Genomic DNA, 27,573 nt, shown 5'->3' with positions numbered 1-27,573 from the left:
AAAAAAAGTACCAGAGCATTAACATTTGGAAACAGGCTCATTTCAGTGTCTGTTTGCTGCAGGAGTTGTATTTATGTTTTTTCAGTCAACAAAATATTTAATATGCCAAGGGGTGCCCAAACCTTTGTATAGAGTATTGCCAGCTTTATCCTTTGATGGAAGAAGATAAAAACTACTAATCCCAGAGAGCATTGCAGTAAGAACTTTCCAACCACTGTGCTAAGGTTCTGTTGTTATGCATCTGGCTGGTGACTGGCTGATATTAGAGGTTGAGCTTTGCAGACCATGTAGAAAAAAATCACCAAACTGAATCCATTTATTTATGGTTTGGTTCAGCTCACTGTGATGCAGTGTTTTATCATCAAACAGCGATTCCCATGCATGCCATGGCCCATCAATCATTTTTCCCTTTTTCTACCTTTCCATTTTATAAGTGGAATTAACGTGCATCATTTTGGGGCGCAGGCTCAGCTGGTAGAGCGCATACCATTTAAGCTCGGTCCTAAACGCAGTGCTGTGGGTTTAAATCCGACTCAGGCCCTTTGCTGCATGTCATCCCTTCTCTTTCTTCCCTAACTTTCCTGTCTCTCTCTCACGATCCCTGTCATAATAAAGCCAAAAATAACTTAAAAAAACTGAGCCACAATTTCTTGCCACAGTACAAGTGAGCCTTGAAACATTTATTATTTCCATTTATTTAAAGTTCTGTTATACACAAAGTTGTTTCAGTTGAAATGGGCACATCATTTTGTTTTAACCCCATAAAACCCCTTGAATATTATCTGAATCATACCAAGGCCAAAGCGCCCCATGAGTGGTACGGTGTATTTTAAAGAGTTATGGTATTAAACTAGCACTGAGTTTTTTTTTAGTGAGTTTTGTTTTTATATGTTTGTAAGTTTGAAATGTGAAGAATAAGTGGCCTAGTTTCAAACACTACAGAAGAGGACACTCATCCACGCTAACAACCACAGACACACACTCACACACAGGCTCAAAATCACAGCAGTGTACTGACCAGCATGTTGTCCAATATTAATTATGAATCCACCAATCAGCTTCTCTGCTCCTTTTGAATTATTCAGCAGTGGCATGAGCTGTTTAATTGAACCTGACCAGAGCTGAAGAAGATCAGCTCGACCGCTCTGTGATTGATCGTGTGTGTACGACTGAGGGATCAGCAGAGATGGGAGAAAGAGAGCGACACACACGACTGAGGGCGGCGATAAGCGTAAAGATCATTGCTCCAAAACAGTTAATCACAGTGACGCATCACAACAGCAGCTCAATGAATGGAAAGTGCTTCTCCAGGAAACCATAATGTCGTCTGGTGGTGCCAAATACCACGATCCGAACACAGCACCACAAATAATCCGGACAAGACCACATCAATTCAATCAACAGCAAGGAGGCAACATGTAAACTCTGCATGGCAAACATTCACCATATCATTCTGATGTGTGTAGTATTGTATGGCGTTACGTTGTAGCAGCCTGGTGTCATTAACACATGATTAAATAAAGGTGAACAGCTGAGTAATGTCACTGTGTGAACAGACACTGCAGATATGTCAACATGTGTCCTGCTGCCTTCAGATGCTGCAGGGATTTAATGAACTGAAGGAGAAACATTTCATATAGTATAATATAATAAAGCAACTGTAGACAGCAGATACTGTAAGAATCACTCATACTTATTTATAGACAAATGGAGACTGATTTACAGATGTTCCTGCTTTATACACAATACACATTTATACCAAGTTACAGGCCTGTACTTTCAGTGGAGTCATTAGTCAAAATGGTTTATTTACAGTTGAAGCATTAATCCGTCGATGCAGATTTGCTTTGTGTATTTAGTTTTGCTATTTTCTGAAATCACCAAACTGGCAACAGATTAACTTTGTCAGACACAGATGTGGGTCTGATACGCCCGTTCTTAGTGCAAAGTCTAACGCACTTTTCCACTAAAATACCAACAAACAACAACAACTCCCTTTTCAATGAACCTCCCACCTCTTTGTTCCTCTCCTCCCACCTGTGTGCTGTGGGCAAAGTGTGTGTCAGGGTTAGGAAAATATCAGACTACTGCATGTTGTTTGTGCTTGTGGTTTCACCACCATGTAAATAACACCTTGAGTCAGACACACACTGTACACATATCATTTTAAGGAAACTCAAAAATGAACTGTTAATAGAGACACAGAGGAGAGACAAACCAGAGCAGAGTGTCTTCATAGTTACTTCAGGCATTTCAATTAAAACCTGACTGATACATAAACACTACCAATATTATTGACTAATTTTAGTTTCTCAAAGATATATCGGTATAGGAGTATCATAGAGTCTTCAATAATGACTTATGTACCTCAACTGCCTTTACCTGAAACACCTTCATTTTTATTTTCAATAAAACTCCACACTTCCTGCTCATATGCATCACAATTAAGTGGTGAGTATGGTACTGATGGAATAATTGCTGTGGACAGTAAATTAACTGCATTCATATGGTGTGTTTCTCGTCTTATTGACCACTCAAAGCGCTTTAGTCATGTTAACCCATTCACACACATATACTCACACCCAATTGGGAGAAACTTGGGGTTCAGTGTCTTGTCCAAAGACACTTTGGCAGGCGAACATTACATTGTATCTGCTCTACACTATCTGCTGTTACACTACAGTGGCTGGCCTCACTGGCTCCACAGGCAGGTTCAACTGTCACGGCCTAAGAGTGCAGTCGGTTTACAGGGTCATCAGGTACGGCACCCTATCAATAACTGGTGTTTGGTTGAATTAAAGCCACAACACTAAAAAGGCTCATAATTGTGTTTGAGTGTACCAGAGCCATTGTCTGTGTACCTGAAGAGGAAAACATCCCCACAAACAGCTAAAGAGTTATTTTCTGTTTTTCAAAGGCATAAATCAAACAGAGTCTGTGTTTATTCACTCCCTTATGAAGAACTTTCACTTCCACAGAGGTGAACAGACTGAAATATCCTCTCCCAGCTTTTTTCACCATAGGAGATGCACTATCATTTAAATATCAGAGAGCCAGACAATGACAAAGGGCTGAATTGTGAGAAAGAGAAATGTTTCAGAAACGCAAGAGAGGATTCACTATCACAAGCAGACTGCTGTCAGTCATCAGCTCATTTTTCCTGCTCCTACCACCACCTGCATAATGTAGTGTTTTTCTAGAGAAAACTTGTGAAAGCATTAGCTTGGGTTATTTTTCACCCACAGATGGTCAAACTACTGCTACACTAAAAATCCCTTTCACACAGGCAGCCCTTTACATTAATCTGATGGTAATTTACCACGTTGGTCTCACGTCTGAATGAGAGCCTGAGAGTCAGTATTAGTCAGTCAGAACTAGAAACGCTTTGAATGCTGTCAGATGATGTATAACATGATTTGTAACATGTTCAAATAATAATAACTTTTTTCTTCTAACATCACTGTATCAATTTATTATCCTTATCTTTGACTCTCATACAGAAAGAAGATAAAATCACTCATCAGTGGTGCACTGTCAGATGTCACAGAAACAGGCAGCAGGATTGTTATTTGATAATGTTAAATGATGAAACTGAAATGAAAATGTATCAGTGCAGTGGTGAGCATCAATCATGCTCATGATGGTCCGGCATTAGATTCCAGCTGCCAAACAGTATTTAGCTCTCTCCATTAATGTGATGTCATGTCAAGATAAAGTTGTCAGAAACATTGTCTGAATGTCTGAATTGCAAAAAGTCATCACTTCACCAGCACGATGAAGCTGACATGTTTACGAAGGACAGTGAATTGATTTGACTTATACATATGTTATTATCATCATTAAAGATGAAAGGATGGTGCACTGCCACAATCACACACACTGACCACACACTGACCACATGTGCGCGCACACACACGCACACACACACTGACCACATGTGCGCGCACACACACACACACACACACACACACGCACACAGTGACGGAGCATTTGGTTGATAGATAGTCAGGGACTTGGGTGGCTCATAGAGAGGACATAACATTTATTAAAGTAGGAGGGAAGTCATTAAACTTTCATATGGTGAAAAAGGGCTCATCAGTCTCACTGCTGATGGAGGACTATTGCTTTTTCCACTGCTAATACAACTCCCAACACCCCCCCCCCCCCCCCCGCCCACACACCCTAAACCACACAGGGCCACATCACCATTTTAAATAAAAAAAACATGCTTTGTTCAAAATGCCTCATGAAACCACCATCTCTTTCCTGTCACTGATACTGACGTGTCTGAAACAAAATGCTTAAAGTAGGCTTCTAGATATGGATTAATATTGTTTACTTACAGAAGGAGGACATGCAGTTCATCTGCAGCGTGCACACAAATCCAGGAAACATTAGTTAATCTGCGTAAAGCTTTTCTACACATTGAAGCACAACATTTAAACTCATTGTTATTGTGCTGCAAGAATTCTAGTTGACCACATTAGTATTTCATCTCCTGAGGTGATCAGAATTTAAACAGCACTTACACTAGCACTGGTGTATAAATGATACCCACACACACAGACCACACATTTACCACACATAGATGGTATTTATAAAACCTGAATGTGCTGACTACCTCACATTAGTCATACACTTCTTTCTAGAGTGCTGTGGTGAAGCTGTGGAATGAATTTAGTCAAAAATCATATCTAATAATAAAACACTGATGGTTTAAGTGTTAAAGCCGATGTCACTGTTTGAATTTTTGCCAAAGTCACGGTCGACTTAACTATTATTTTATCATTGTTACTGTTTCTTCTTTTTATTTACATTGGAGGCATCATTTCATTTCCCAGTGTTTGTGATTTTTTCAGTTCATCCTTTATTTTAAAGCTCATTACTAAGGAGGTTATGTTTTGACTTGTGTCTGTTTGTACTTTTGATTTCACAAAAAGTACTTAATTTGCTCCAAACTTGGTGGAGGATTTAATAACAACTCTGTTTGTTTTGTCCTATAAATTGAGCTGCTTTACCACTATAACTTTTTTGTTGTGTTTTGTGCTGGGCTGTATCTTCTGTGTATTGTTTTTAATTTCACCTCAAATGATTACAAATTATAATAAATGAACCACATGCATGAATAGTTTAATAATTCTGGTGCAAAGGCTGTGTATGGAACAGCTGACACCTGCCAAACTGGCAGATATGATACACTCAGACAGAACACCAGCCAAATTTTCATGTGTCCGTTCTTCTTTCCTTAAGTTTTACTGCTTTTATTTAGTTCTCACAAATACTTTAAATAACAGCTGCTTTCATGCTTTTCATTTATGTATCATGTTGTATACTGGGTCAGCAATGTGTGTTAATAAAAACTTGTTTTGCTCCACAGGCCAGTCAGCATGTCCTTACAAGGGGAACTGAGCTCCCTTGATGAATTTAGGACAGTGCTGAACTGGCAGAATGGGTACAGTAAGTTTTATACTAAGACAAACAAGCTCTGCATGGCTGCATCTAACCACAGTCTGAACTCTAGGAGCCATCCTCACTCTTATCTCAGCACACTGCTCTCCACTCTTCTAATACCAACAACTATAATACCCACTGTGGTTGCAGTCACTTGAGTAAGACCCAGGACATAGAGTGCAAAAACATTCATTTTTTTCCTCATGAATCTACACTCAAATAAATAAATATTCAGTCACTTTGCTATGACACTTGAAATTTAGTTCAGGTGCCTCCCATGCCTTCCACCTGTGGTAAACTCAGCTGATTGGACATGATGTGTAAAGACACACACCTGTCTATATCAGGTCTCACAGCTGAGAATGCAGATCAGAGCAGAAACCATGAGGAACAAGCTGCCTGCAGAGCTCAGAGACAGGGTTATGGCTCAGATCTGGAGAAGGCACCAAAAACAAATTCTGCTGCATTGAAGGTCCCTAAGAGCTCAGTGGCCTCCATCATTCTTAAAGGGACTATTTGTAGGTTTTCTCTGCCACCGAATGCAGGTGGCAGTAACTATCGCCTGACAAGAGCTTTGGCCATTAGGTTACAAGACAAGATACTTCCGAGCAGTGCTATGTCTTCAGGGAAGATTGGAGGCTACAGTGAGTCACTATTTTAAAGTGATGAGATGAGTCGGGGCTAGTTTAGCATACTAACTTCAGTAGAAGAGAAGACATCATAGAGAGGAAAGTTAACATTGACGTTGCTCTTCGTGAGTAAAGTTCTGAAGGATGGATGGATAGATAGATAGATACTTGATTTTTTTATACTTTATTTTCCTTGTGTTAACTTGTGCTTATGGTTCCTGTTCATGTTCCTTGTTTTTTTTTTTGTAAGTAAAGTCAGTTCATTCTCTAACTCCCTTGTGTTTCGTCTGCATTTGGGTCCAACTTACCTTAACTGTGACAGTCACCTGTAGTTATCAAACTGTCCCCTCAAGAAAAAAGATCATAATGCAACGTACAAGGACCTCTGGCAGCCAGTGTTTATTATGACTTGCTGTCAGAGGCAAAGGAGGAAGGACCGTGATATTGTTATAGCATGATGGTGGATGGATGGGTTGAGAAAGAAGAGGACTTTGGAATTGCACCATAACCACGAGTTTTATCTATTAATTCTTACATAAATATTCCCTAAAGTGAATGACATAGATCTTTTTTTTTTTTTTTTTTTAAACCAAACCATTACCTTTCCATAACCCTAACAAAGTAGTTTTGTGTCCAAAATTCAACCATAGCAATGGCAGATCAGTAAACAGTTACATGATTCATCTCTGTAATTGTGATTTGAACCAAATATCTCGTCCAATCAGAACATGCTAATACAGCTCAGGCAAGCACAAACAAATTCATTCATGTCATTTTGTTTGGAGGATTTTGGTGGTTATCTTTGGCTTCATGTAATTCAGTTAAAAATGTAACTGTATTAGTCCTCATGTGTTCTCACTACAGTCACTGTCAGTCTTTCACTGCACCTTCAGTCCAGATGTTTTGACTTCAACATTAAAGTCCATCATTTTTTGTTTTTTCTTATTAAATTTGCAGTTACCTGCAGAGGCTCTTCACTGGAATTGTCTGCTCAGTCTGTGAACTGTAACAGAGATTCAATGAAAACAAACACATGGCGGCTGCCATGCTGTTTCCTTTGTGCTGAGACATCAGCAGTCACCAATAACCATATATTGATCTGCATTCAAAGTGCACTTAGCAGGGAGTGCTGCAGGATTAGAGGGGTGGGCTGGGGAGGGGGGCAGAAGGGAGGAGGTGGAGGAGGAGGCGGAGGAGACAGAAGGGACAAAAAAATGCCTGGAGCTAAATGTACAACTGCTATTAGAAACTCAGCATCTGGATATAATGCGCACACATTTCTTTGTAAGGCAGATTTGCTTTGCTGCTTTTACTGCCCTGATCTCGTGTGAGCAGCAAAGACAGATAGAGGCACCGAGACTGAACATTATTGGCAGGAGCAAACAGATGTGGACAGCTGTGTTATCGGTAAAGCCATTGGTGATAGTGAGATGGTTGGGCTGATTAAAAATAATGAGCCACACAGGGTCTTCCTTTGCCACAAACTACTGATAATCAGGACCCTTTCACACAGTTTAACATAATATTGATTCTGATCACTAAAGTGAGTCTGTTTTCATTAAGATCAACCAGGACAAGATACATAATTTACTTGACCAAACAACGTAATCTCAAAGGAAACGCTGGGCCCTATTTTCATCACATTCTTCCAACTGGTTGATTTACTAAAGCGATTTATTAAATAAATCCCATTACCTCCTGCATGTGAATAAATATCCAGTGGGAAAGTCATTAAACAATTCTGTAATAAGCAGCAGAGTGTTTTCAGCAGGAGAATTTGGCATGACTCTTGTTGTACTGAGGAAATCAGTGCTGTGGAACTGGACATTACAGTGAACTATGAGCCATTAAAATACAGGCAATCCCAGCCAGTGACCCTGGAGTGCATTGTTGGCGTACAGTGGTGCAGGGTACGACCTCATGATCTGAATAACGTCAAGTGCAGCATTGTACTACAAGACAAGAAACTGGAACTTCAGGGAACTGTATGAAAATGGCTCAGTAACAGAAAGTTTCTAATGCACAGGTCATTTGTTTGTTAGGTCATTGTTATTAGAGAAATACTTTAGAACTAAAGTGCTTCAGCTCCTAAATTAGAGAAATACAGATCAGTCCAAACAGCAATTATCTTCGCTTACAAACTGACAGGAAAAAACTGTCTACCTTTCATCCCCTTTCAGCCTTACAGCCTCTCTGTTCCCCTGCCCCCGCATCTTCATTGAACTTTCCATAACTACTCCCAGGTTTTCCAATAACCAAACCAACAGCCTACTCATCTGCAGTAATACTGTAATACTGACTACTGTTTCAACTGCTATCCAGTAAAAAGGAAAAAGTGCCGATATCATCCATTATATGTTATATTCACCCATCCATGGATGACATGGATGTATTGTGAAAATTGAATAATTAAAACATGCACAAAAAGGTTATTTTCCGCCAAAAAAGTAACATTGATGATAACTGGCTACAGTCGCTGTCGAGTCATGACAGTTACACCACATGCATTGTGGATGTGATGCTCAGTGCAAAAGCCTCCAAGGGCTTCATCACACTTCTGCATGTTTGGGCCAAAGAGCATGGGAAGAGCATCAGTGGAGTCCTTCACCAGCTGAGCCTGTCCCAGACTTCTGCTGTCTGGGATTAGATAAAATAATTAAATCGGACCAAGTGAAAAGAATCATTTCAGGGTTTGTGATGCTCATTTACAGCCGCTCCTGTACCAATGACTGTGTAAAGGAAAAGCAGGTTTTGGGCTTGACAAAATAAAGATGGAAATTGCAATACCTTGTGAAGCCACCACGCCAAAATCAATTCACAGCCCAGCTCTGTTCCACTTGCCACAGTTTACAGGGCTGTCGTCAATCCAGGTGTTTCCCCACTCTAGATGGCTCGCTGACACTGACTGTCTCCTAGTGAATTTAATACACATCTACAAAAACCATGGAAACAGAATCAATGATGCACACTGATCTGCACTCTGGGTTTGTATTTTTTGATGAGATATTATCTCTGTTTACATGAGGTGAAGCCATGGTAGTCGACGGAACAGTGTAGAGATTCTACTCTGTCTCTCCCTGATGGGTAGATATCAGCAGCTATCCGCACATGTATGTCAGGTTGATGCCTTGTCAAGAAACAGCAGGATCAGATGGATTGGACATTGCAACATTTCTGCTGAAAGTGATTATTAAAGTGAAGTTTCATGCTCCACTCAGTTGAAGGATGAATGTGATAACCTGTATTTCCACCCTTGCAGGTGGTGCAGGTCTTTTATTATTCTTGCACATACAATACTATAAAAAATTAAAGGGATTTTATTTTTTGGTCATATCACCCAGCCATACGTCTTCTAAACCATTTCCTTGCAGAAACTCTGGATGTGTCCAAGACATTTTAGTCCGTCTAACTGTCCAAGTGGCAGTGTTTAGTGGCACCAGGACACTTGAATACCTGAACCCTTTATGGCTTTTTTTAATCATGGATTTGTGATGATGCATACTTATCGTGGGTAAACTGTAAAAGGTTATGTGTCTGTCCCACGCAACCATTAGTATCCTACTAAGACTGTCCACAATACTATAGAAATAAATAATGCATTCAAACACTCACGAAAAAAAAAACATTACTTCCTGGTCCTATAGATGTCAATACATCTCTTGGTGCTGCCCATCTGCAAGCTGGACACCCCCTGCAAGCTTGGCACGCCCCCCCACACAATGTGGCCAAACAGGGGACTCAGGGTCACATCTGTGATGTTTAATTGGGATACAGTAACCTGATCACATTAGTAAGAAGCAGTGTAGCAGAGATATAAATGCTTAAATGTTTGTCAATATTGACTCATTTCATCAGCTCGGATAAATTATCCTTAATTTAACAGCTCAGTTCGTTTTTTAGTAACTCTTAACATGTTGGGAAGAATCTCATTCTGGAAAGGCTCACGAATAAGCATCCAATCAGTCTCCTAAACTCAGAAAATTCTTAGGAAGGTGCTAGCAAAGAAGCTACAAGGGTTACTCTCTAACATAATAGGCGAGGACCTGAATGGGTTAATTCAGTATAGACATTAGGAAGGTAATGAACTTAGTTGAAAGGAGGTCAAACTGCTCTAAAATAGACCAACAGCTTCTGATCAATAATATGGCATCTAAACCCTTTCTTATATCAAGAGGGTGTCATCAGGGATGCCCACATGGTACGACACATAAAATACACACAAAATAGCATAATTTGCAGATGACATAATCTTTTTTCTCAAAGATTTAAACAGGTCAATTCCATCACTACTGAAACGAAAAGTAGGGAAACAGATAGATAGATACTTTATTTATCCCCTAGAGGGGAAATGAATGTGTCTTTTAGTTCATTGCTGATATAGTGATAACAGTTAATAATAAATAAACAATAATAATTAGATTAGTCCACTGCCTTTGGCCGAGGTGTTGTATAGCCTGATGGCAGTGGAAACAAAGGATCTCCTGAACTTCTTTGTTCTGCAGTGCAGTGACATGAGATGTTTGCTGCAGCTGTAGCTGCTTCTCTGTCCTGCCAGAATGTTGTGGAGAGAGTGGTTGGTATTGTCCAAGATGGCCTCCAGCTTACATTGCATGCGTCTCTCCACAACAGTCCTGAGTGAGTCCAGACTCCTGCCAAGCACAGACCCAGCCTTTTTGACCAGCTTGTCCAGTCTCTTTGTGTTCATGTCTGACATGCTGTTGCCCCAGCAGACTGCAGCATAAAAAAGTACACTGGCCACCACTGACTGATAAAACATGCAGCATTTCACTGCAGACGTCGCAGGACATGAGCCTCCTGAGGAAAAAGAGCCTGCCCCTTTCGGTAGATGCCTCTTCCTGCCTATTCCTGATAGACAATAGCTGTGTCACCCGAGTATTTCTGGATGTGGCAAGACTCAGAGTTGTATTTAAAGTCCGCCATATACAAGGTGAACAGGAACAGAGCCAGAACAGTCCGCTGTTGTGCTCTGCCCTCCCCTCCTCCGCTGTAAAGGACAGGAGACTTGACCTCAGTGTGGAGGGAGGTGCAGCTGCAGTGTCAGGTTGGTGAGGAGATGCTGTAGGAGAAGCTGCAGCTGAAGCAGTGGGAGAGAGAACAGGTGAAGCTGTGTCAAACCTGTTGTAGAACAGGCTGAACTCATTGGCCTTGTCCACATCACCTGATGTTGCCTGGCTGTTCTTCTCTTTAAAGCCAGTGATGATCCTCCCCTTCCCCCATATCTGATTAGATACTCATTTGCAACAGTATCGATACCAAAAGTGCCATCTTCACCTCCTCCAGTTGACATACAACTTCATACAGCACCACCGCAGACCGGCAAGCACACAGCCCCTCCCCTCACCAGCAGCTGAACACTGAGCTGGTGCCACCAGCATCAAACTAAAGTAACATGGCAAGTGCTGCTGCTGAAAGACCTTCGCAACCTGTTTTAGCTGAAATTGGAAAAAGTGTTGTTTGGAATTATTATGCATTATTATTTTACCTGGCCAGCGGCACACATTAACGTTAGCCGTTTAACTATTAGCAATTAGCCAATAGCCACAATAGCCGTCTGTTAAGTTATCATTAAGCTAGCGGCTATGGCTAATAATAAAACCAATAACGTTAATGTGGGAAATAGGCAGCAAACGTTATCAGTCCTCCCAGTCACTAACGTTAATAGACAGTGGTAATTTAACAGGATAACAATTATTAACAATATAACAATCATTTGTGTCTGAAGTACATTCCAATCTGTGCACTCAAAACAATCTTTTAGACACTCACTGGCCTCCGGGGTCCAGTTCCTGAATGCCTCAGTACACAGGGCTTGTAGGAAGGCTGAAGAGAAACCAGATTATGATCTGATCTGCCAAGTGGTGATAGAGCTGAAGCAGTGTAGGCCTCCTTGACATTTAAATACAACAGATCAAGTGTCTTATTTTCCCCTGTGGGACAGTCAACATACTGAGTGAAGCCAGTCAGGTGGGAGGTGAGAGTGACATGGTTAAAATCCCCCGAAATTGCAATGAATGCATCAGGGTGCTGGGTCTGTACTCTCGCAACAGCCTCGTGAATGACGTCACATGACTGCAGGCTCTGCTCGTGGTTGAATGTAAACAACAATGGCCAACAGCTCAATATCCTGACAGCAGATCTTCAGGATATAAACTAAATAAAGAAAGAGGAAAGGATGTTGGTTTAAACCAACAGTTTCATATTCCTGGGCATAAAAATATCAACTGAAATAGAAAGAATTGTCTCGACTAATTTCAACCTAATTTTGGAGCAGGTTTTGAGCTGTGTGAACGATGGACAACAGTCCCCATTTTCCTAACTGGCATGATGAATCTTCTAAGAATGAATATACTTCCTAAATTTCTTTACTTATAATAAACAGTTGTCCACAAAATTTCCTTCAGAGACTAAAAAAAAAGCCTTCTCTAAGGGTAGATGTTGACTTCACTGTCCTAACCTGCAGTGGTACCACAGGGCGGCCGACTGTGAACAATTATGTTCTACTACTCCAAAGAATCCCCTCTAGCCTGAGAAGATTTAGAGACTTGCTCTGTTAAATCAGACCTGCTGTTGCATCTGTCCAAAGTAACAGCTTTGATGAAAGCAACACATAATAATTGTACTGAATATATGTGTGGTAAGACATCCAAACAAATTGTAAAATATCTCAGCCTTTATCACATTTCAGTCAGATCTGGGTAATGCTGGAAGAGCTGATCCACATATGGGCAGAGAGGGGACTCAGGAAAATTGGTGATCTATACAAACAGGGGAAGCTCATGTCATTTCAGGAGACAACAGAAAAATATGACTCTCCAATAAAACAGTTCTTTAAATGCCTGCAATTAATCTACACAAGTCAAAACTAAGAATGTGGGATTTCAATCCTCCCCTCACTGCAGGAACACGTCAGAAAGGACTGTTATAGCAAAGGCTTGATTTCTTCTTACTATGACTTCTTAACTTCTGGTTAAACTAATAAAAAGCACAGAGGAAGGATTTTGGAATATGGTTTGTAAAGATGCACAGAAATGATCTATAAATACTCGTCTAACTCAATACTCTAACTGCAATATATTTGGCTCATGTATACGCATGTAACGCCAGCAAAATTACACAATTTTGACAACAATTTACCAGACACAGCTACTAATTGTAATGAGTGTAAAAGAACCCTGTATCATTGTATTTGAGAATGTTGTAAAACAATGTATATCTGGGAAGAAATAAAACACTCATCTGTAGAGGTTCCTCCCAAACCTAAGATTTACATTCTGAACTTACATCTGTCAAATTTAAAACTAAGGAAGAAGGAATATACACTTACAGACATGTATCTTGTGACAAACAGCTTCTTGCTCTTTGTTGGAAGAAAAGAAATTGACTAAGGATCTAATAGTGGATTCATGGAATGGCATCAAGTATGGTATTAGAGAAGAAAACGTACATATTGAAAAATCCACTAAATGAGTTTGAGGAAATCTGAAAGCTTTTATATTTATCATGGGAACAATCTCATAGCGTCTTAAAACATGTTCGTAAATATCACCTCACCACTGTTGTAGTATAATGTTTAGCTTTTGTGTTTATCATTTCTATCTGACACTTTAAATAGGTTTTTTTTCTGTGAGCTTGTCAACATGTCCTCTTGAATGAGTGTTGCCATGCTACTGTGTTTTGCTCCTGTGTCTGCCAATACCATTTGACTCTGATGAAGATGCCCTGCACGTCCAGACATTAGTCCCATGCACCTAATGAAGCAATAAATGAAGCAGTGCTCCAGCGCCTTTCCTGGGTTCAGTTTCTGTGAGGTGGCTTCACGTCCTGCTCCACTACAATGGTCAGATGTTCTGAGGTGGACATGTTCATCACTTTACCTTTACACTGACATCTCTAATACTGCAGCAGTACAGCACATATTGACAAGACATGATATAACAAAAGACCCTCATTGTGTGGAAAGTATGCATACAAGATACAGGAACCAGACACAGTAAGTCCTTGACAGCAGCTGCTGTCACACTGAACAGTATTGCAGTCTCATTTGATCTGGGAAAACAAGGCATCAAGACAGTGGTGGAGTGGCAACTCAAGTGGATAATATAGTCCTAAACAGAGCTATGCTTCTTGAGGGGCCAACCCAAAAGTAGTTTGTACTGATACTGCCACTCAAGTCAAAACTAGCTTACAAAAAAGAAAAATACCACAAACTCAGTTTATGACCTGCATCACCAGACAATAAAGCAAAATTCTCTAACAACGTGAAATTTGACCCGTCATTGAGTCACTTAACAGGAACACGATCTTAAGTTCAATAGAAAGTGACTGAAATATATTGTGATGGACTTATCACATGGTCAGTGTACGAAACTGAGGATGTAGTTTTCTGTTTGCTTCTCTCCTCCTCTCTGTGCTCACATATACAGTATTATAATGCAGCCGAATTCCCAATAAAGCTGTTCTTATTTATATGTTTTTGCTTTTCTGTTTTCAGACAAGACATGACAACAAGACGGAACAGTGACTGAAACGTCGCCCATAAAGACTACATGTTAACTACCAAGTCATTTCCAAGCTGCTGCTCTGCGCTGCTAAAATCTGGACTTTATAACCATGAAATCTGACAAAATCACCACTCAAGTTAAAGACAACGGTTGTACTGTGACTTCAGCTAGATTTACTTTAAAATGATCACTCAGAGAGAAGTTAGAAGCAACAGAATATCTTTCTTATTTTGTCTCTCAAAGACAGTAATTAAAAGTGGCTAAGATTTGCATCTGGGTCCTTTTTTGAAAAAAGTCTCTAAAACTAGCGACAAATGTGTTAAAATTTGTGTTGATTCATTTTGAAAGAGCAGCAGCTAATGGGGAAACTCAAGCACGTGGCATTTGGCCGACCAATGGGGGAAATATGATTACAACTGTCACTCAGTCAAATAACCTGATGACACAGTTTTACCTCTCAAACAAACCAAAAAGTATTCAATACCTTATCAGTAACTTTATATGAAATATTCTGTGGCTGTGTAATCGCTGGAAATATTTCACTTTTATGCTGTGGGAACAATTTTCAGCAAACATCACAAATCAAAGGCAAAGTAACTTAAAAATAACCCAGACCTATAAAGAAGCTTCACTAAATTCACTAAATGCAATCTGTCCATGCAAATGAAAAAAAATATTTGGCTTGATATTGACACATAACTAATATGGCAACTCGTAGAACTGTTGTATAAAAGCAGGCTATGTTGACTATTGTTGACTTTTATTATTGACTATTTAAACAATATCACACTCAAAGTTGCGATGTTGTACTGAATATCAGCATGGCTGTGATTGTCTCCAGTACTCGGCCTGCAGCCTCGCACCTATGACCCAATTCCGTACCGATATTCACATCACAACCTTGAGTGTGATATTGCTTTAATAGTCAACATTAAGCCAGTATACTGCATCCTGTGGTTACAGGATGCACTATACTGGCTGGACTTTCAATATCACCTAGTTTCCACTTAACAATTAGTTGCTTTGTTAAAGTTGTCATAATTAAATACAATATGCAGGAAAATGTATTAAGCTTCATGCACTATTGAATTTTGATCTTTTGGTGTCCCCATTCATTGAATTACTAAGAATTTTAAAGAGGACCTATTATGTGCATCTTTAATGTTCATCATTTCATTCTTGGTGTCGACTAAAATAGATTTACATGCTTTAATGTTCTGAAAAGACATTATTTTTCTTCCTCTGTACTTTTTATACTGCACTCTATTCGCCCTCTGTCTGAAAGACTCTATTAGAGTTCAGGGCTCTTTAAGGCCCCCCTTAAATGGCCAGTGTGCTCTGATTGGTTAGCTTGCACGCAACTACTATTGCAATGGTTGACAGTTGTGGCGGCTTCGGTTCTGTCTTGTCAGTTTGCGCAAGAGTCCGATCCTGAACCAGAAGATGACAGACCCGATCCACCTTCACAAGCCGGACTGGAGCAGAAAACAAGACCGGCCACTGTCCCGCAGCAGGAAGTAGGGGGAGACATGAAGACACGCTAGACAGTCTGCAAAGACTTAGATTACAATATTCATAACTTGGAATACTTTTGTGAGAAACCCTGTTGATTTTTTTATGTGTGGACGCTTCCATACTAAAGGAATATAAAAAATGGAGGAACAGACAGACAGTCCACAGGTGGCGAGTCTCCAGCGCTTCACCTCCTGCTGGTTTACGATGCCGGTAAATCTGAATGAATTTAACGTTAGTGCGCATAGTTACTGAAAAATAAACTCAGCAGTTAAACTGTGGATAATTTATCTGAACTAATGAGGTACAGCAATACTGACAAACGTTTAAGCATTTATATCTTTGCTGTGCTGCTTCTTACTAACATGATCAGGGCGCGGTAAGGCGGTTAACATCCACAATAATAATGCAGACTGACAGGCTGTGAGCCTGAGTCCCTTGTTTTGCCACATTAAGAATGAACTACAGAAATTACCGTTGTGAAAATGAAGCTCTAACTGTGCGTGGTTTCTGAAGCAGTCCTCCTTGAAGTGAGGGTTGACACTATAATGTTTGGAGCATTGGAGAACCCCGGAAAAATTTCTGCAGGAAATTAAGAACACCGTTTTTTCGGCACGGCTACAAAACTAAAGAAAATTCTTCATTATAAGTAGTTATATGTTGTACCTTGTGTGGGGGCGTGCCAAGCTTGCAGGAGGTGTCCAGCTTGCAGGTAGGCAGCACCAGGGGATGTACTGACGTCAATAGGACCAGGAAGTAATGTCTGGACCCCCAGTGAGGCGTTTCACACAAAGGAGAAAATTGGGTTTTTCCCCTCTTACTCCCTTTGATGTAAACTTTGATCCTTGTAACTCTGGAGACTATTGACATGCACAAAAACCTATAACACGCTATACGTAAGGAAAAAATCAGAAAAGCGTAATAGGTCCCCTTTAAATATATGACTGGGTCAATCTTTATTCTGCAAATAATTATTCTCATTATAAATAAGTCTGCAGATTATAGTCTTGATTGAATCTATAACTCTAAAATGTCAGAAAATAGTTAAAAATGCCAGACAGTGTTTTTCAGAGTTGAAGTTTAAATATTTAAATATGTTGTTTTGTCCAAACATATTCAAAGATTTCACAATTTCAAATCTCCACATTTAAAAAGCTGGAATTTTTCACACTTCCTTTAAAATGACTTAAATGTTAACTTAAACTGTTGCCAATTAACTTGAACTGTTTCAGTGTTTTTAGTCACATTTGTCATTGTTTGTGTGCTCATTCTGTTCTGTTGTGAATATTCTTTTGGAAACTAAACAAAATATAATTAAATATAGATATTTTAATGCCATTACACACTGACTATAATAATAACCAGAAATGTTACTATAATAATACTGTATAATATTTTTTTAATTAAATTAAATTTGATAAAAATAAAGGTTATAAAGCAAGACACCATGCCAAACAAAGCACAATGAAAACATGAAACTGCAGCCACCAGTTTATCATGAGCCTTCAGTCAGTGTGTATACGAATTCGATGATCCTTGCCAACAGAGCAGCACCTCACACTGCAGGCCACGGCTCAGAGGCTCCCACATGCTGAAATGGTGATGGTGCCTTGTTGGAGGCCGGTCTGTATAGTAACCAGGAAGCTCCACTGCAGCAGCTCTGTCCTTACATCAAAAATGTAGAAAAAATCCCCATATTCATTTAAAAGATGTGTGTAGAAGAACTCTGGTTTCCAAATATCCTCTATCCATTTTCAGCTGTTTTCTCGGGGCCTGGGTCTACACACTAACAGAATAAACTGTAGAAGCACAAGCATCCTTTTCCACAGCCACATCTACTAAGGTGCTCCGAGGCTAGGCTAAACCCTCCATATGTTTTGGGTGACCCCCCTCCCAGTTGAACATACCCAGAGGGAGTCAGCTGAGAGGAATCCTGATGAAACTGAACTGCATCAGCAAATGCAAAAAAATCTGAGATCTATGTGAATGTGTGAGCACAGACTCCCTGTGAAGGAAAAACTCATTTGCAGCATGTATCGGAGACTTTGTTTCACTCAGTGCCCACAGCTCATCACCATCAGTGACTCACGCAGTGGAACGTAAACCCAGAGCTTTGGCTTCGGGCTCAGCGGTGTGTCTTCATCACAATAGTGCAGTGCAGTGTGTGCAGAACTGTAGCTGCGCTCTATCTGAACGTGACACTGTCCATTTCTACTGAGAAGATGCTAGTTGACATGACTGCGTTGAGCCATGTTAATCTGGTCCGGCAGAATTTCAGACTTTGTACAAAAACATATATCATGGCTTTTTGTCTTGTTTTTAGGCAAGGCAGGAGATAACCTGAAGGGTTCTCACTATGAGTGACTCCTTCTACGTTACATACAGTCATTCCATCCATTGTTAATATAAAAAAATGAATCAGTGCAGCTTTAAAATGCAGTTTGTCTGGATATATAAAAGCATAGCACCCCCAAACTCTACAATCTCCTTAATCTTCTTCCATGTATTTTCTAGAATTGAGTCACTGCAGTAATCCTCCTGTGAAGATACTGACACTGACAAAAACAAGGAGAACTGGCATCAAAGAGATCATGTCAACCCCAGCTGAGGAAGTCTGCACGTCAGGCTTCAGTTTAAATCTCATATTCATTTACACACATAATCATTATCAATCACTCATCATCGACAACATTCTGTTGGCTGATGTGGCCTTAAAAAGTAAATACTCAGGTGCAGTGAATTCACGTGTGATTTTTCACGTGACTTTTTTTGCAAAGCAACAGCTCCTCTTATGTTGAACACAATATGACTTTATTATATGATTAACATGAGACCACGCACACACACACACACACACACACACACACACAGGGCACCGTGTATAGGCTGATTGAAAGGAAGTGAAGCAGATGCAGCAGGCTTCATGCTGCCAGTCTGCACCGCACTGCGCCCCGCATCCACCCAACACACACCAGCGACTACACACACACAAGCCCGCGCGCTGCTGAGCTCCTCTCTGTGACACAATGACAGCAACATCGGCCACAACAAACGCAACCAACACCGTCTCTCCTCTTCCTCCGCTGTCAGTATGTTTTCGCACCTCTTCCATCCTTCCAGTCCTCTGTCAGCGTGATGCGGACTCACTGACCAATGACTGGTATCTACAGGAGCTGTCATCCTTAATGCGGTAAACTCCCTGCCCACACTACACACATACACACACACACACACACACACCCACGCAGAAAGCCGCATTAACACCCAGCACAGCGGTGATATTCGGCTCGAGAGAAACACTTACAGTCCGCAGGAACTGGATTTCATCCTCGCCTTCTCCTCCTTCAGCCATGGTCAGCGTTCACACGGAGATGCTCGTGGTGTGTCTGCGTGTGAAGTACAGGCTGGGTCTGCGTGTGAGTGTGTGTGTATGTGTGTGTGTGTGTGTGTGTGTTCGAGACAGCAGAAGCCAACGCACTGTAAAACTCGTCTCTCATTGGATGGCGCGCGCTAAACGAGGGAGGAGCTGTACAGGTATGAGCGAGCGTGCGCACGAGCGGTTTGCCCCCCCCCCCCCAAAAAAAAAAACCCAAAAACAAACAAGAAAACCGTTTATTTTTATTTTACTTTATGTACTAAATTAGTATCTAAGCTACTAGATACTGAACAAGTCTATGGTAGAAAATAAGAATTAGTATCTCAACATTAAAATATAATAATAATAATAATAATAACAATAATAATAATGTAATATGACATTTGTTCTTATTAATTTGCAGTGTTGTGACCAGGACTCTAGAAATACAATATACTGTATAGAAAGCAGAAAGACAGACAAAAGATGGTGTTGCCACTATTATTTTTAATAAAATAACACTGTCATGTCAATACTGTTTTACAGTGCACCATCATTTATCTGGTTTTTTTTCATTGTAGGTAAGTGAAACAAAGCTTCATACAGAGATTAGCCACTGCAGCACATCAGGGCTTTTAAGACACATGTGAAATGCACCTGAGCCTGATTCTTTCAGAAACACCTGGTTTGTTTTTTTTTACTTTGACCCATGTGAAAATGTGTCAGGATCCTAGAACAAGTAGATAATTTGAAGGGTCCTTACACAATGCAGTTGATAAAACAACATGTAAACAATATGTGGATGTGGATGAGAAACTAGTTGTACTTCAGCGTGTGAAAAGGACACCAAGAGGAAACTGAAATGACAAGGGATGTGGCAAAGAGTTAACCAGGTTTACCAACTTAAACATTTGCAGATTTTTTGATATAACATTCATGAATGATAAATGCCACTTGTTTTTATGCCATGAACCTCCAGTAAACAGAAAGTGTTTGTTTTCATATTATCACAGGACAAGTTATGTTCAAGTTTGTTCGTACATGACACTGAGTTTTTAACTGAATATGAATACTGAATCTTTTGAAAACATGAACATTGTTCAATATAACATTAACTAAAATACCCATATTCATCTGTAATTGTGTCCCAGTTTATTGATTCCTCAACATTATGAAACGATGTCTGGGAGACAAACCATTCATAAAACCTCACAGACTACACAAAAAAGAAATGACAGTGTAAGCAGACAACCAACCAGCTAATCAAACACTAGTACCTTGGATTCAAATAATGAACTTATTTCTAGTTGAAGTTACACTGACACTGCAACGTGAAACAAGTTATCTATGAAAAAATGCTGTTTCTGTGACTGCTGTAGCTTCAAATATCAGGAGGCCTGAAGCTTATATGAGGATTGACACAATTAACAATAAATTGAAGTAATTGAAAAAATATATTTTTCTTATTAAATTACTGAATGTTTTTTATCATTGAGCATCTGAATGACAAATGAATGAATTTTAAATATTGTAAGAAAAGGATTTTAAAGAGTAACTTAACAATTGAAGGAAAACAATAATTTTACTGTTGTCTCTGGCTCAAAGTTTACATGGCTATAGCAACTATCACTGCCTGTAGCCACACCCACCAGTGATGTCACAGTGTTATGACGTGACAAAGTGCACCTAACCTCACTACAGCCAGGTGAAAAGTTAAACCACTGGAGGTCAGCACAAACAAAGTTTTCAAATGCTGGTAAGTTACTCATAATAAAGGCTGATAAGGGAAAAAGTCTTGTTTCAATGTTCCATACTGTATTTGACAGGTTCATCCACACTACAGTTTGAGGCCTTGCAGAAATGTGTCACATCAAAAACTAAACCCACACAGATGAAACAGGAAGGTGACACGGGGGCTCTGAAATGATGGCTGACCAATGAGAGCACCTCCTACTGCTCTGTAGGTTGATCAGTGGACAAAGCACTACAAAATGGAAAACTCCAGAAAGTCCTAAGTGTCAGTGGAACAGCAGAAATTTGTTTTTAAATGATGTTGTTACAGATTGTGACTTAGAACTTTTGATTTTCATATTTCTTTTTTATCATCTACAATGAGTTTTTAAAAAGTTTTTAAATCACACCATTTAATTGAAAAATGTATTACTGCATATATTGTTTTTGAATGTGCCTATCAAGTAATGAATCATAATCAAACACTGAAAAGGTGAAATGTGGGACCCAAGTACACTACAGGTTCCACAGCAAACAATGAAACGATACTAAAAAGAAATCAAAAATTTTGAATAAATGCAATCTCTATGCAAAGACCTAAACTTTCACTTCCACATACAATTCCAAAACTTATGTGAGATCAATAACATTTGTAAACCATGTGTCCAGGCTGTTTATGTCGATGCTGTTTAAGTGGCATATGAATTGGTCCGTAAGTATGTCACATATTGAAAACTGGCACTGAATGTAACAGATTCTTAGTGTTTTTTGATTTTTTCAGAAGAAAATTTCTTTAAAAAGCTGTTTGCATTAAAGGATAAATTCAACATTAGAAGCAAAATGTGCTCCTTCTCTTTCTTTCTCACAGTGAGATGAGAACATGGATGTAGATTGTTGCCCTACGCTTCACTGTCATAACCCAGTACAGGAGCCAGCCATCTCTCCACCTCCTCCACACTTATGTTCTTCCTCCTGGCGTAGTCCTCCACCTGAACACAAGAAGAGCAGAGAAAATACAAGTTCAGCCTGGTTCTGTGTCCTCAGTCCTTGCTCTTAAAAATCTGTCACCTTACAATTTAAAGGGTCATCCCAGTCTGGCTCCTTCCTCCATTTAATTTGTGTAATTGTGTAAGTGTTATAATTTTACCTTCTACAAAAACCAACATTGATACTGACATAAGCATTTAATAGTTTTTTATTTGACTGATTTAACCCTTGAATGCTTGAGTGGGCTTTCACATATCTTGGGTAACTAGAGACCTGGTGCTCATATAAACCAGATTAAGACATTCAAAACAAATTGCTTTTTACTAACAATAACAAATACACAATATATAATTTCATCAACTTCTCTGCAGATTTTTCAGCTGCACATTCATGCTGCTAATCTCCTGCTCACTGGGGAGTTCACTGAACTCATTGTCGGATTCATGGAACAGGTTTGAGAACTGGCAGGTTGGGTCCATGCATTCATGTTGTTTATACTGAATTCTGACTCTGGCAGTCCAGGTGTTTCCAGTCTTCAACTGCCCAGTGTTGGTGAGTCTGAGTCCTTTGCAGCCTCAGGTTTCTGTTCTTGGTGACAGGAAGTGGAACCCGATGTGGTCTCTGCTGTTGTAGGTTGGACGTGTTGTTCACTCTGAAGCTTCTCTGCTCAGCACAGTTGTAAAGAGTGGTTATCTGAGTGACTGTAGCCTTTCTGTCAGCTCCAACCAGTCTGTCCATTCTGCTCTGACCTCTGACCTCTCTCATCAACACAGAGCTGCTGCTCACTGGATGCTTTGTGTCTTTAGCTCCATTCTGAGTAAAAACTCGGCAGTTTGAGAAACACTCAAACAAGCGTCTGACACCAACAATCATGTCACAGTCATTCTAATGTCTGATGTGAACTTTAACTGGAGCTCCTCACCAATATCTACATGAATCTGAAAATGCATAGAAATGAATTAGACAGTCCCAAAGTATGCATTTAAGGTTTAAAACATAATTAGGGTTCTAACCCTGAACTCAAAATGGTGTGTAAATGCTTCACAAAACATATGATCCCATTTGACAATATCGTGGAACTATAATTAAGAGTCAAAATTGTTAACAATTTGAAAGGCTGCCCCGACTACACCGAGAGTCCCATTGTCTTCCACTTAACCTCACACCTAAAATTCAATATTCTCTACAAGAAGCCTCTGTGATAATACTGACTACCAATATGGAATTTGAGCTAAGTAGCATAACATTAAAAACAGTAAAATAAATAGAGTTCTTCGAATTTTTACTTTATCAATACTAAATTTGGTATACAGCCTTGGGTGAATGAGAGCCACATTCCTTTTACAAATGAGTGAGACCAGTCGAAAAACATAACCACCATTGACCAAAATATCATTGCGAATGGCGGAGCTTAGCTAATATTGGCCATGACTAATTAATCATTTGTTTGATCATCATAAAACTTGGTTGATATCTTCAAGTTGTTACAGGGAGTAGGTCTACCAAAGCATCACTTAGGCAAAATTGGCTGCTTCTCTTGGTTGAGTGCAAAACGGTTAGAACCCGCGAATTGCCGCTTGCCTTGTTCCCCAGGTAACGCAAACTCAACTTCTTCCTTGTTTACCTGTTGTCTTTGTAATTGCACAATAATGTACATTTTCACAGCACTTACTCAACATCAGATGTTCTTTTCGTTTGAAGAAAATACCAATGGAGCATCTGTAGCTACACAGGTACACAGAGTGTATTTTGGGTTGTTAGACTGGCTGTTACGACCCCAGTGGCTGGCTGGTGCTGCTACTCTCTCTCATTCCAGGTATTGCGCCTCCTCCAGTGACAAGGATGAGCTGCGCACAGGTGGATCTATTTTGTTGATTGTCAGGATGTGACATATGTGGAGGACGAGGGCTGAGTTGCGTGGGTGGGTCAGTATGCAGCGTGTTTCCCGCACGTATGATACTCGTTGCGTGAAGGAGGGTGTTTTTCCAGACTTTGCCTGAGGTTCAGTTTTGGTCTTTGGTTGTTAACCCTGGTGGTTTAGAAGCCAGCGCTTTTTGTTGTTCTTTTTTTGCAGGACTTTTGCGTTTAATAATAAAAATCATTGGTTTCCCCCCACTTTTGTTTTGCCTCCTTATCTTCCTTTCCTCCCCGAACACTTTTTTTCATTTGTTACTTCTCCTCATCCCTTGGCACACATCGGGGGAACGTAACACTGTCAAATTTCTTGACGTTGTTTACTGTATAGTGAGTTGAAGAAGCTCAGTTTCAGGAGTTTCTAATAGTTTAAGTGACAAGTTTTCCGAGCCTCCACATAGTAAATACAAAAGTGACTCATCTGCCAAGCAGCCAACAGTTACACATATCATAATAAAGACAGCCTGCTTTATATTAAGATATTATAATATCTCAATATCATAATGCAATAGCATAATGACTTTTATTTTAACACTGGAAAATGGTGAGTCTAGAGAAGTGCTTGATATTTCATTCTGAAATCTTGTGTCTAGTTAATTACAGCAGTTTAAAGTGTGGATGGTTAGTCCAACCTGCTCCTTGGTGATCTTTCCCACAGCGAAGTATGAAGCCTGAGGGTTGGAGAAGTAAAGCCCAGACACTGACGCTGCAGGCGTCATGGCCAGGGATTCTGTCAGACCAATACCTACACACACAGAGAACACATATTAAAATACAATAACACAGTTATTACATATGCATACAGCAAAGCACATTAATACCCACATAATAAACACAGGTACACAAAATGTCCTTACTCTAAAATTTAAAATTTACATTATGGGGACTTGGAAAGTGAGTCTCTACAATGTGACTGTTAACACATTTACTGCATGTCTGCAATAATACAAGCCTTTCCACACACAGCAAACATCTAGCTTCCCTCTTGAGCACACTGGGATGTGTTTCAAAACACATCTTGTAAATACTTTACCTTTTTGCATGATTCTGCTTTATGCACAAAGAGAGAGAAATGTAATAACTGAACAACGGGGTTTTATTTTGTTGTGCTGTGTGAGGGAAGGATACAGCAGCATTGGGAGCCTTTCAGTTGCACTTATGAGTGGTTTTTAGTGCTCTCACCGGTCTTGTCGTGTATACCACCCAGGCTCCACATGGTGGTCTTCTCAGTGTGGTCAGGCTGGCTGGGGTAGCCAGCTGCAGGTCTGATGCCCTGGTACCGAACTCTGTGTAGGTCTGAGGCCTGCAGAGTTTCATCAGCACAATAGCCCCACAGCTCCTTACGCACTCGAGCATGGAGCTCCTCAGCAAACGCCTGGAGGATAAAAAGTTGGTTTTAACAGAAACCAAAGAAACATCATGACACCAACAGTTAATCTGTCATTCAGCACCACTGACCCGTGTGATACCAGCAGTGATGGAGGCCTGGTGTGTTAGAACACCGTCCGTACTGTACCTCAGCCAGGCGGTCAGCCAGAGCTTTGACCATGATGCTGCTGAAGTCGTCTCCCTGAGCCTGGAACTGCTGACTCAGCTCCTCAGCTCCAAACACACCCACAGCAAACACACCAATGTAGTCTGCCACACTGCTGTCTACAGGGGCCACAAAGTCAGACACACACAGGTAGGGCTCTGAACTGGAACTGTCCTTTTCCACCTGCAACACACACACACACGCACACACGCACACGCACACACACACACACACACACACACACACACACACACACACACACACACACACACACACACACACACACACACTCTTGACTGTTACTTTGGAATATAGGCTATATCAGCATAGGCTAATGCTTAGTATGCACCAATGAACCAAAACATTATGACATAAATGGGCAGGTGTAAAGACCTGGCAACTTTGACAAGGACCGAATTGTTATGGCCAGATGACTGGGTCACATCATCTCCAAAACTGCAAGGCTTGTGGGCTGCTGGTCAGCAATGGTGAGTACTTACCAAACAGTGGTCTGAAGACGGATAAATGTGCCACAGACCGACCCCATTGATGTGTAATGGCCACAAACACTATCCCGTCTGGTCTGAACTAACAGAAGAGCTGCTGCGATACAAGTTGTAGAAAATTTGAATGACAGGTATGTGGAGAATGTGTCACAACACGCTTTAAATCGCACCCTGCTGCATATGAGCCAGTTAGAGTGCCCATTCTGGTCATAATGTTTTGGTTCATCAGTGTATGATATGTACTGTATATAAGACATTCGACTGTTAAACAAGATGATGGTTCTGAGTCAGGTAACGTGCAGTCAGCCAGGAAATGCAACAAGACAAAATCAGACTTTTGATATCTGATAATAAAGAGCAATTCAATATAAACAACAGTTTATATCATAATAATGATTTTGCAACTGTGGATCTAAATTTTTTAAAGTTTACTTAGAGGTAGTGCTAGACAGAAGGCCATACATACAGTGTAAAAGGCTTTATTCTGTATGAATGGGACAAAATGCTACTTTGTTGTTTTTACATTTATCTCTGTTGCCTTAATTGTTACTGTTTTAGTTGATATTTAGAGGCACAGTTGATTATATGTAATTGTGATATAGCTGTACCAATTGGTATTTATGGAAATCCATCCAATAGTTGTTTAGATATTTCAGGCTGGACCAAAGTGATAGTCAAACCATGATTCCCATCCATAGACAACACTGCTAGCTCGGGAAAAATGCAACACTATCATTAAATATCAGCAGCCTGGACCAGCAGCTGATTGTAAATTTGTTCATAACTTGACTTAAAAGTCAAAAGTAAGTGCTGAATTGTTAGTTTTAAACAAATCTAGTCATTTGCTCAGTTGTACCTTCTCTAACTGCTCTTGAACTCAGTCGAACTGAGATAATGATCTCTTTAATTCAGGAAAACATAGTAGATTTTTTTTCTTAAGTGAATGCGCTACGCTTCCATACATTTCAGCCAGTGCAGCATTAAGTTAAAATGCCACCACTAGTGAAAGAAAGAGAATATTATGCATGCTTTCACATGTGAACTTGGTAATACATTATACAATTGTCCATTTAACATCAACTCAAAAATAATCTACAGATCATTTATCAATTGCCTCTGTGGTATGTTGCTGTTATTCACTTCCATGAGGATACAATACACCTAGGAGGTGCAACTTAGACACATTGGTGATGCTCCAGAAAATATAAAGTGTTTCCCTGTGTGACTCAGCTTGAGGTGATCAGTACCCAGCTTGTATCTAAGTAGCTACTGTACCACACCATGGATCACCTGTCTTGATCCGAAGCCTTTTCAAGGGTTTCAAGTAATCTTTGTGTGGCTCTCTACTGTGGAAACCTGGTATTCCCAGGAGCCTAATGTAGAGACTGGCCTGCACTTCAATAGGCTCACAACAGCTTTCCATCACTGCCTC

General features: G+C 40.1%; 2 protein-coding genes across 7 annotated transcripts in view; both read right to left on the bottom strand.

The window, feature by feature from the left end:
• The window catches only part of ryr2a (ryanodine receptor 2a (cardiac)), a 202,363-nt gene extending 182,789 nt beyond the window's left edge, over nt 1-19,574 (bottom strand). For all 6 annotated transcript variants that reach the window (XM_056366909.1, XM_056366911.1, XM_056366912.1 and 3 more), the window contains exon 1: nt 19,419-19,574. In XM_056366909.1, the coding sequence (XP_056222884.1) occupies nt 19,419-19,466 (48 nt within the window). In that variant the 5' untranslated portion in view covers nt 19,467-19,574. The remainder of the gene's footprint in view (nt 1-19,418) is intronic.
• A 382-nt stretch (nt 19,575-19,956) lies between these two features.
• Nucleotides 19,957-27,573, bottom strand: part of mtr (5-methyltetrahydrofolate-homocysteine methyltransferase) — a 34,474-nt gene continuing 26,857 nt past the window's right edge. The window contains exons 30-33 of the mRNA XM_056366486.1: nt 25,618-25,818; nt 25,284-25,476; nt 24,734-24,846; nt 19,957-22,189 (exon numbers count right to left, since the gene is read on the bottom strand). Of these exons, the coding sequence (XP_056222461.1) occupies nt 22,100-22,189; nt 24,734-24,846; nt 25,284-25,476; nt 25,618-25,818 (597 nt within the window). The 3' untranslated portion in view covers nt 19,957-22,099. The remainder of the gene's footprint in view (nt 22,190-24,733; nt 24,847-25,283; nt 25,477-25,617; nt 25,819-27,573) is intronic.

This window comes from Seriola aureovittata, chromosome 21 (genome assembly GCF_021018895.1).
Source record: "Seriola aureovittata isolate HTS-2021-v1 ecotype China chromosome 21, ASM2101889v1, whole genome shotgun sequence".
Lineage (NCBI taxonomy): Eukaryota > Metazoa > Chordata > Actinopteri > Carangiformes > Carangidae > Seriola > Seriola aureovittata.
This window is presented reverse-complemented; position numbering and strand designations above follow the sequence as displayed.